This window comes from Oncorhynchus kisutch, linkage group LG5, assembly GCF_002021735.2.
Source record: "Oncorhynchus kisutch isolate 150728-3 linkage group LG5, Okis_V2, whole genome shotgun sequence".
In the NCBI taxonomy this organism is placed as follows: domain Eukaryota; kingdom Metazoa; phylum Chordata; class Actinopteri; order Salmoniformes; family Salmonidae; genus Oncorhynchus; species Oncorhynchus kisutch.
In genome coordinates, this window is record NC_034178.2 from 64335180 (window position 1) to 64346498 (window position 11319).

The 11319-nt window shown below is 42.3% G+C and overlaps 1 protein-coding gene across 1 annotated transcript; it reads right to left on the reverse strand.

Annotated features, from left to right (window-relative positions):
- Positions 1-4377: 4377 nt before the first annotated feature.
- Positions 4378-6410, reverse strand: LOC109891651 (fibronectin type III domain-containing protein 11). Its single transcript, XM_020484171.2, has one exon. It carries the CDS (start codon positions 6401-6403, stop codon positions 5372-5374), a length of 1032 nt encoding a protein of 343 aa, XP_020339760.2. The 5' UTR covers positions 6404-6410; the 3' UTR covers positions 4378-5371.
- Positions 6411-11319: the final 4909 nt, after the last annotated feature.

Here is an 11319-nt window from a genome sequence, read left to right on the forward strand (position 1 = left end):
ACTTTGAGATATCAGCTGATGTACGAAGGGCTATATAAATAAATTTGATTTGATTTGATTTGAATTAACATGGCAGTTTAAGATAATTTACAAAGCAGGTTAAGATAATTAACATGTCAGGTTAGGATAATTAACATGGCAGGTTAAGAGAATTTACGCAGCAGGTTAGGTAGAATTAACTTGGCAGGTTAAGGGAATTAGGGTTAGGATGAGTTGAAATGGTCTCCTAACCTGCTACGTAAATGTAATTCTGGTCTTGGCTATACTCCATCTAGTCATAAACAGCTCTGGCCCCTTGTGGTCAACGTGTCCTGTCTTTGCAGTGATCAACAGGATCTGGAAGCTGCTCATTCATTAATCTGCAGTCCATGACACACAGCACTTCCTCTCTGGTTTGCATTTTGGCTCATGACACGGCAGTAAACAGGATTACACAGTTGAAGAGGAGGATGTGATATGATGGAGATCGACCAGATATGGGACCAGGCTAGGGAAAGACAGAGTAACCCCCTGGACTCAAGAACTTGAACTTGAAATGAACTGGAGAAATTTCCGCACAATAATGCTGCACTTTAGTGCCCAGTGCCCTTCTGGTGAAATAATTGACACATAGCCAACATGACACAATGTAAAAACTAGGAAGTATGGGTGTGTTCTTGGGCTTAATGCTGCAAGGTTCTTATGCACTATGTTCTGTTATAATCTCCACCCGGCACAGCCAGAAGAGAACTGGCCACCCCACATAGCCTGGTTCCTCTCTAGGTTTCTTCCTAGGTTTTGGCCTTTCTAGGGAGTTTTTCCTAGCCACCGTGCTTCTACACCTGCATTGCTTGCTGTTTGGGGTTTTAGGCTGGGTTTCTGTACAGCACTTTGAGATATCAGCTGATGTACGAAGGGCTATATAAATACATTTGATTTGATTTGAAATTTGATTTGACTATAAACATGCACATATTTCACAATACCCTCTTATCTGTCTGGTACGTGGGAGGCCGGATATGAGATTGACTGTGAAAGAATGGAGAGGACGACAATTGAAACTTCACTTCAACTTCTTTAATGTCATGATGTACACTGGAGAACATGACAAGAGTATTATAAACCCATAGATTTAGGAGAAGGTCGTAGAGAGTTCCTCCTTTTATTGTCACACAAGACTGCTACTTGAACGGTTAATATAGAACGGTGGATAGACACTATGCAAAATAGAAATGACGTTTTTACATAGACAGAAGAAGATTAATCATGTCTGGAAAATGAATCATTGAAACATATCAATCTTACATCTGCCTGATAACAGGCATGCTAAACCATGGGATTTGTCGAATAAAACGAAAAGCAGTTTGCAGCTGCGTGATAATAATAAACAATGGAGTATTTTAAAGGATCTTCAAAACAAGTCTGTTCGCTCTGGGAAATATACAGTATGTGAAGAGATACATTCTCTGAGATTCACCAGTGTGAGTGAAATGCATATCAATGATCTGTCATCACATTTATATTGCTTTCTGCCTATTTTAGACAATTTGCTCTTCTGTCTCAGCAAACCTGTACATGTTGCTTTTGTTTCTAAGTGTGAGTGTTTTCTGTATTATGCTGGTTATGAAAGTTTGGGTTCTTAAGGCCTCATAAGAATTGTTATTGGTTGGTTATCATTGGTCATAGTCATTAGTTACCCAATTAATATAGGTCATTCTTAGTACAATAATGGCATGTTCAGCTTAAAGGTGCGTTTGTAAATTCAATCTGGAGTGCCAGAGTGGGAATAGTATAGGGAATAGAGTGCTATAGGGAATAGCATAGGGAATAGAGTGCTATAGGGAATAGTATAGGGAATAGAGTGCTATAGGGAATAGTATAGGGAATAGAGTGCTATAGGGAATAGTATAGGGAATAGAGTGCTATATGGAATAGTATAGGGAATAGAGTGCTATAGGGAATAGTATAGGGAATAGAGTGCTATATGAAATAGTATAGGGAAGAGTGCTATAGGGAATAGTATAGGGAATAGAGTGCTATAGGGAATAGAGTACTATAGGGAATAGTATAGGGAATAGAGTGCTATATGAAATAGTATAGGGAATAGAGTGCTATAGGGAATAGTATAGGGAATAGAGTGCTATATGGAATAGTATAGGGAATAGAGTGCTATAGGGAATAGTATAGGGAATAGAGTGCTATATGAAATAGTATAGGGAATAGAGTGCTATAGGGAATAGTATAGGGAATAGAGTGCTATAGGGAATAGTATAGGGAATAGAGTGCTATAGGGAATAGTATAGGGAATAGAGTGCTATATGGAATAGGGTGCCATTTGGGATGCATACATTGTTTTGTCTAGGGCTTACTAAGGCCTCACACGTGTTTTCGTAGATAAACACATTATAAATATTAGCATTTTCCATTTGTTAGCGGAGAATCAATCCCTACTGCTCATTTTTATTTATTCTTTTTTTTCTCTCCTTCATTTAACCAGGTAGGCTAGTTGAGAACAAGTTCTCATTTACAACTGCGACCTGGCCAAGATAAAGCAAAGCAGTGCGACACATACAACAACACACAGTTACACATGGAATAAACAAACATGCAGTCAATAATACAATAGGAAAAGTCTACTGTATATACAGTGTGTGGAAATGAGGTACGATAAGGGAGGCAATAAATAGGCCATAGTGGCGAAATAATTACAATATAGCAATGAAACACTGGAGTGATAGATGTGCAGAAGATGAGTGTGCAAGTAGAGATACTGGGGTGCAAAGGAGCAAAATAAATAAAATAAATAACAGTATGGGGATGAGGTAGTTGGATGGACTATTTACAGATGGGCTATGTACAGGTGCAGTGATCTGTGAGCTGCTCTGACAGCTGGTGCTTAAAGTTAGTGAAGGAGATATGAGTCTCCAGCTTCAGTGATTTTTGCAGTTCGTTCCAGTCATTGGCAGCAGAGAACTGGAAGGAAAGGCGACCAAAGTAGGAATTGGCTTTGGGGGTGACCAGTGAGATATACCTGCTGGAGCGCGAGCGCGTGATTTATCGGTGGTGACAGTGTTTCCTAGCCTCAGTACAGTGGGCAGCTGGGAGGAGGTGCTCTTATTCTCCATGGATTTTACAATGTCCCAGAACTTTTTGGAGTTTCTGCTACAGGATGCACATTTCTGTTTGAAAAAGCTAGCCTTTACTTTCCTAACTGCCTGTGTATATTGCTCCGTAGCTTCCCTGAAAAGTTGCATATCGCGGGGGCTATTCAATGCTAATGCAGAAAGCCACAGGGTGTTTTTGTGCTGGTCAAGGGCAGTCAGGTCTGGAGTGTTCCTGGTTCTCAATTTTTGGAATGGGGCATGTTTATTTAAGATGGTGAGGAAAGCACTTTTAAAGAATAACCAGGCATCCTCTACTGACGGAAGGTTAGGATGATATCTATGAGGGTGCCCGTGTTTACAGATTTGGGGTTATACCTGGTAGGTTCATTGATAATTTGTGTGAGATTGAGTGCATCAATCTTAGATTGTAGGACGGCCGGGGTGTTAAGAATGTCCCATTTTAGGTCATCTAACAGTACAAACTCTGAAGATAGATGGGGGGCAATAAATTCACATATGGTGTCCAGGGCACAGCTGGGGTCTGAGGGGGGTCTATAGCAAGCGGCAACGGTGAGAGACTTGTTTCTGGAAAGATGGATTTTTAAAAGTAGAAGCTCAAATTGTTTGGGCACAGACCTGGATAGTAAGACAGAACTCTGTATGCTATCTCTGCAGTAGATTGCAACTCCGCCCCCTTTGGCAGTTCTATCTTGTTGGAAAATGTTATAGTTAGGAATGGAAATTTCAGGGTTTTTGGTGGTCTTCCTAAACCAGGATTCAGACACGGCTAGGACATCCGGGTTGGCAGAGTGTGCTAAGGCAGTGAATAAAACAAACTTAGGGAGGAGGCTTCTAATGTAAACATTCATGAAATCAAGGCTTTTACGGTTACAGAAGTCAACAAATGAGAGCGCCTGGGGAATGGGAGTGGAGCTAGGCACTGCAGGGCCTGGATTAACCTATACATAACCAGAGGGACAGAGGAGGAGTAGGATAAGGGTACAGCTAAAGGCTATAATAACTGGTCATCTAGAACGTTCGGGACAGAGAGTAAAAGGAGCAGGTTTCTGGGCACGGTAGAATAGATTCAAGGCATAATGTACAGACAAAGGTATGGTAGGATGTGAATACAGTGGAGGTAAACCTATGCATTGGGTGACGATGAGAGAGATATTGTCTCTAGAAACATAATTTAAACCAGGTGAGGTCACCGCATGTGTGGGAGGTGGAACTAAAGGGTTAGCTAAGGAGTATTGAGCAGGGCTAGAAGCCCTACAGTGAAATAAGGCAATAATTACTAACCAAAACAGCAATGGACAAGGCATATTGACATTAGGGAGAGGCATACATAACCAAGTTATCATTGGGTCCAGTGAGTAGCTGGGCGAGCTGGTCATAGTCATTAGTTACACAATTAATATAGGTCATTGTTAGTACAATAATAACCTATATGATTGCATAAGCACAGTGTATTAAGTTAAACGTCAGTGTATTAAGTTAAACAGTGTATTAAGTTAAACAGTGCATTACGTTAAACATCAGTGTATTAAGTTAAACAGTGTATTAAGTTAAACAGTGTATTACGTTAAACATCAGATTGTTTGATTGTGAGTAACCCTGACCACAGAGATGCTATACCACAAAAAAGTGCACAAAAGAAATGTGTTTTCTTCACCGTCAAAGCACTGCTTGAACGCAAATTATCAACAATGTATTTCATCTGCAATGGCGAAATTGCGTAAAGATAGTGGGATTCAGATATGACTTCATTGTTTTAGCATAATCCACAGAGTTATGAAACTACGGTGCACAACATGGTTCAATACGCCAATATACTGTATAGTTTTTAAATTTTAATTCCACGGTCTTGGAGATAAAATTGGGATCATGTACAGTATACTCTGCTAAAGACAATGCAAAGAAAAAAAAAGAGATCAATGTACAATACGGCGAACAAGGCATTTGTGACAAGTGCATGGGAGCCGTCATAATTATGGACATCCGCTATTATATTGAAATGTCCATGTTTATGCTGCTATTGGAAATGAAAAACCTTCTTCACTCTCTCCACAGTTATGTCTGGTATGGCCATATGGCTAGGTGGCAGACATAACAATGCCATAACAACATATCAGACACATTCTCAAGGACAATATTTGTTTTGCTCTGTATCATGATTAAAGGACTAGGCTCGAATCCCCAAAATCTTGACAATGTCTTTTATTAGAGAGATTTAAAAAAATTAAAATGTCTTTATTTTCATATTGCTATGCACTCACGCTAGCCCTTTACCAGGGGAACAGCCTCCTCCTCTTCTCCTGGCTCCCGGTGAAGCCCCCTGGGGATAGTGGCATGGTTCTGAGCACCATGGTGTCATTCCAGAACCCGTAGACCAGGCAGCAGGCGTCAGCCCGCTTCACTGTGAACTCGTAGCACCTTTGCGGCAACAGGTTGTTGACCTGTATGCAGTAGGAGTTGCAGGTCACCGTTCCTAGCTGGTTCCCTTCCTCCGTGTTGGTCGGCTGGAGGAGCTTGTAGCGGATCTCAAACTGTTCCCCAGGCTCCTGCTGCTCCTGCCCGGCCATTTCCCAGTGCAGCCGGGCGCAGTCGGCCAGAGCCTCCGAGCGTGACGTGTCGAACATCACTGGCATTTTGACGGACAACCTCAAATGGATCTGGGGCACCTTGGCATTGCCCGTCTCGGAGATGAGCCGGTGCTTTGTGTGCAGCTCCCCGGGCATCAGTGTCGAGTCAAAGTCCGTGAACGCCTTAATGAGATGCGCTATCCTCCCATTTATGTGGGCGACCTCTTGATCGCCATAGTCGCTCTGGCTGGCTATGGCCTCCATTTCCACTTTGCCCTTACAGAACTGCTCGTAGAGCTCTTCCAGCAGGCTCAGCTGGATCTGCACCTGGCTGTGGCCCAGCTTCTTCATCCGCTGGAACTTCCAGGGATCGATGAGGTGGAGGATGGTGGAGTTGGACAGGTAGTTCTGCTGCGGGTCTGGTTGGTGGAGTGTGTCCTGGCGCATGACCTCCAGGTAATAGGAGCACTTATTGAGGATGTCCAGTTTGGACTTGCACTGCTTGATGTTACAGGGGTTGAGCTTAGTGGAGAGCAGCTGCGTGACCCGGTCATGGAGGTCTTTGAAGGTGATCCATTTTTTCGGGTCCATGCCGGGACTGTCTCCTCCCTGGCCACCAGCGCAGCGTGTCTTCATGGGGTGGCGCTGATCGCTTACGTCACTGTCATCGCTAGGGGGGGTCATCATTCTTTTCATGTCAGCTGCAAAACACACAAGGAGATTTTCCTTCGTCATATAATTAAACATCTCTGTCTGTATTACTTTGGTGAGCTACATGTTTTCTCTCTTATGTAAAGATTAAACTGAATGTAAAAAAACATTATGTTTTATTGTCATACACACCGGATAGGTGCAGTGAAATGTGTTGTTTTACAAGTTCAGCTATAATAGTACGGCGCCCCTGGAGCAAAATAGGGTTAAATGCCTTGCTCAATGGCACATTGACCAATTTTCCACCTTGTACAGTCTAACCTATGGGTGAAATTTGTATATATATACCTCATTAGCCAGGCGCCTACTTTTTTTAAGGATGAGCATGTGACCACAAACTTTTCTTTACAATGAATGTACTCTGAAGATTGATAAGCAACAACAAACGTGGCTAGTTATTTCTTTGTTCAGGCTTTCCATTGAAGACAGATTTGAGACTTCTTCTTTCAAGAGAAAAGCCACAAACTGTCAACCTGTAAAGAAAAATGTTGTGGTTCACCACTTGACAGTTGAAATGATGCAACATTAAGGGAAAAAACGAATAGGCTAGAGATCCACCGTCTTCCGGCAGATGGTGTTATTCTAACGTGAAAGCTGTCGTGCCATCTGACCTAAGACAATGCTAGAGGTCATGAAATAGGCCTAAGTACAGGGCCTTCAGAAAGTATTCATACCCCTGGACTCTTTCCACATTTTGTCTTGTTACAGCCTGAATTTTAAATAGATTAAATGAATGTTGATTTTGTCACTGGCCTACACACAATACCCCATAATGTCAAAGTGGAATTTCTACAAATTAATTTAAAAAAAGAAAAAAACATGAGTAAGTCAATAAGTATTCAACCCCTTTGTTATGGTAAACCTAAATAAGTTCAGGAGTAAAAATGTGCTTAACACGTCACATAATAAGTTACATGGACTCACTCTGTGTGCAATAATAATGTTTATCATGATTTTTTAATGACTACCTCATCTCTGTACCCCACACAATTAAATGTAAGGTCCCTCAGTAGAGCAGTGAATTTCAAACACAGATTCAACCACAAAGACCAGGGAGGTTTTCCAATGCGTCCCAAGAAGGGCACCTATTGGTAGATTGGTAAAAACAAAAAATCAGACATTGAATATCCCTTTGAGCATGGTGAAGTTATCAATTACACATTGGATCATGTGCCAACACACCCAGTCACAACAAAGATACAGGCAGCATTCCCAGTGGTGGAAAAAGTACCCAATAGTCATAATTGAGTAAAAGTAATAGAAAATGACTCGAATAAAAGTGAAAGTCACCCAGTAAAATACTACTTGAGTAAAAGTAAAAAAGTATTTGGTTTAAAATATACTTAAGTATCAAAAGTAAATGTAAATCGCTAAAATATACTTAAGTATCAAAAGTCACACTCCACCACTCAGACATACGTTACAGATAGCCAGGGGCACACTCCACCACTCAGACATACTTTACAGATAGCCAGGGGTACACTCCACCACTCAGACATACGTTACAGATAGCCAGGGGTACACTCCACCACTCAGACATACTTTACAGATAGCCAGGGGCACACTCCACCACTCAGACATACGTTACAGATAGCCAGGGGCACACTCCACCACTCAGACATACGTTACAGATAGCCAGGGGCACACTCCACCACTCAGACATACGTTACAGATATCCAGGGGCACACTCTACCACTCAGACATACTTTACAGATAGCCAGGGGTACACTCCACCACTCAGACATACTTTACAGATAGCCAGGGGCACACTCCACCACTCAGACATACTTTACAGATAGCCAGGGGCACACTCCACCACTCAGACATACTTTACAGATAGCCAGGGGCACACTCCACCACTCAGACATACGTTACAGATAGCCAGGGGTACACTCCACCACTCAGACATACTTTACAGATAGCCAGGGGCACACTCTACCACTCAGACATACGTTACAGATAGCCAGGGGCACACTCCACCACTCAGACATACGTTACAGATAGCCAGGGGCACACTCCACCACTCAGACATACGTTACAGATAGCCAGGGGCACACTCCACCACTCAGACATACGTTACAGATAGCCAGGGGCACACTCTACCACTCAGACATACGTTACAGATAGCCAGGGGCACACTCCACCACTCAGACATACGTTACAGATAGCCAGGGGTACACTCCACCACTCAGACATACGTTACAGATAGCCAGGGGCACACTCTACCACTCAGACATACGTTACAGATAGCCAGGGGTACACTCTACCACTCAGACATACGTTACAGATAGCCAGGGGCACACTCCACCACTCAGACATACGTTACAGATAGCCAGGGGTACACTCCACCACTCAGACATACGTTACAGATAGCCAGGGGCACACTCTACCACTCAGACATACGTTACAGATAGCCAGGGGTACACTCTACCACTCAGACATATGTTACAGATAGCCAGGGGCACACTCCACCACTCAGACATACGTTACAGATAGCCAGGGGTACACTCCACCACTCAGACATACGTTACAGATAGCCAGGGGCACACTCTACCACTCAGACATACGTTACAGATAGCCAGGGGCACACTCCACCACTCAGACATACGTTACAGATAGCCAGGGGCACACTCCACCACTCAGACATACGTTACAGATAGCCAGGGGCACACTCCACCACTCAGACATACGTTACAGATAGCCAGGGGTACACTCCACCACTCAGACATACGTTACAGATAGCCAGGGGCACACTCTACCACTCAGACATACGTTACAGATAGCCAGGGGCACACTCCACCACTCAGACATACGTTACAGATAGCCAGGGGCACACTCCACCACTCAGACATACGTTACAGATAGCCAGGGGCACACTCTACCACTCAGACATACGTTACAGATAGCCAGGGGCACACTCCACCACTCAGACATACGTTACAGATAGCCAGGGGCACACTCCACCACTCAGACATACGTTACAGATAGCCAGGGGCACACTCCACCACTCAGACATACTTTACAGATAGCCAGGGGCACACTCTACCACTCAGACATACGTTACAGATAGCCAGGGGCACACTCCACCACTCAGACATACGTTACAGATAGCCAGGGGCACACTCCACCACTCAGACATACGTTACAGATAGCCAGGGGCACACTCCACCACTCAGACATACGTTACAGATAGCCAGGGGCACACTCCACCACTCAGACATACTTTACAGATTAAGCATTTGTGTTTAATGAGTCTGGCAGATCAGAGGCAGTAAGGATGACCATGGATGTTCTCTTGATAAGTATGCGAATTGGACAATTTTTAAGCATTCAAAATGTAACGAGTACTTTAGGGTGTCAGGGAAAATGTATGGAGTAAAAAGTTAATCATTTTCTTTAGGAATGTAGTGAAGTAAAAGTAGTCAAAAATATAAATAGTCAAGTAAAGTACAGATACTCCCCAAAGCTACTTAAGTAGCACTTTAAAGTATTTTTACTTAAGTACTTTACACCACTGATCCTTCCTAACTCAGTTGCCAGAGAGGAAGGAAACCGCTCAGGGATTTCACCATGAGGCCAATGGTGACTTTAAAACAGTTACAGAGTTTAATGGCTTTGATAGGAGAAAACAGGATGGATCAACTATATTATAATTACTCGCAATACTAACCTAATTGACATAGGGAAAAGAAGGAAACCTGTAAAGAATAAAAGATATTCCAAAACATGCATCCTGTTCGCAAAAAGGCACTAAAGTAATACGGCAAAAAAAATGTGGCAAAGCAATTAACTTTTTGGCTTGAATACAAAGTGTTATGTTTGGGATAAATCCAATACAGCACATTACTGAGTACCACTCTCCATATTTTCAAGCATAGTGGTGGCTGCGTCATGTTATGTGTATGCTTGTAATTGTTGAGGACTGGGGAGGTTTTCAGGAGAAAAAATAAATGGAATGGAGATAAGCGCAGGCAAAATCCTAGAGGGAAACCTGGTTCAGTCTGCTTTCCACCAGACACTGGGAGATTAATTCACCTTTCAGCAGGACAATAACCTAAAACACAAGACCAAATCTACACCAGTAACAGTGAATGTGTCTGAGTGGCCGAGTTACAGTTTTGACTGTAATCTGATTTTAAATCTATAAAAACACCTGAAAATGGTTCTCTAGCAATGATCAACAACCAATTAGACAAAACTTGAACAATTAAAAAAATAATAATGGGCAAATGTTGCACAATCCAGGTGTGGAAAACTCTTCGAGACGTACCTAGAAAGACTCACAGCTGTGATCCCTGCCAAAGGTGATTCTAACATGTATTGACTCAGGGAGTTGAAAGTCAGTAAGTAAGTAAGTAAGAATGCATATCTTATCAAGATATATTTGTGTTTTCTTTTTCATGATTATTTTGTACAAATGGTCGAATTTTTCTTTCCCTTTAACATGATCATTTCCATCACAATTGCATGCCAGCATGTTTCACATTCAAAATATTGGAGAGCTCCAGTTGTATAGAAGGAGTGTGAAAAATTCCAGATCCAAAGGTCAGACTGAGATATAGGCTAGACCAAACAGAGCACATTAACACATGTACAGCAGGTAAGAAGTCGGCTTAGCCAATGATCAACGTTAATGTTTTTCCGCCCTCAAAACAAACACAGCAAGACCGAAAGTAAGTTGGACAACGTTTGGCCTTTTTATAAAAAACTATTGGCTACCTGCTTGAACAAAAAATCCTAAATGAAATCCACAATGAAATTAAATAATACATTGACAGCTTGTTGGTTAAAATATGTCTGAATAAATGAAATATACAATGAAATCGCTATTTACAGATCGATGCGGTGAAATATATTGGCACAGTTGAATGGAGCAGAATGTTCTGTTTAATCTTTTCAAAACTGGTTGAATTGTTATTTTTCCCCTGTAGGCACCTGCA

Bases quoted from the DNA above. Each gene is read 5' to 3' on its own strand.
- LOC109891651 (XM_020484171.2), bottom strand. From the start codon at position 6,403: ATGACGAAGGAAAATCTCCTTGTGTGTTTTGCAGCTGACATGAAAAGA.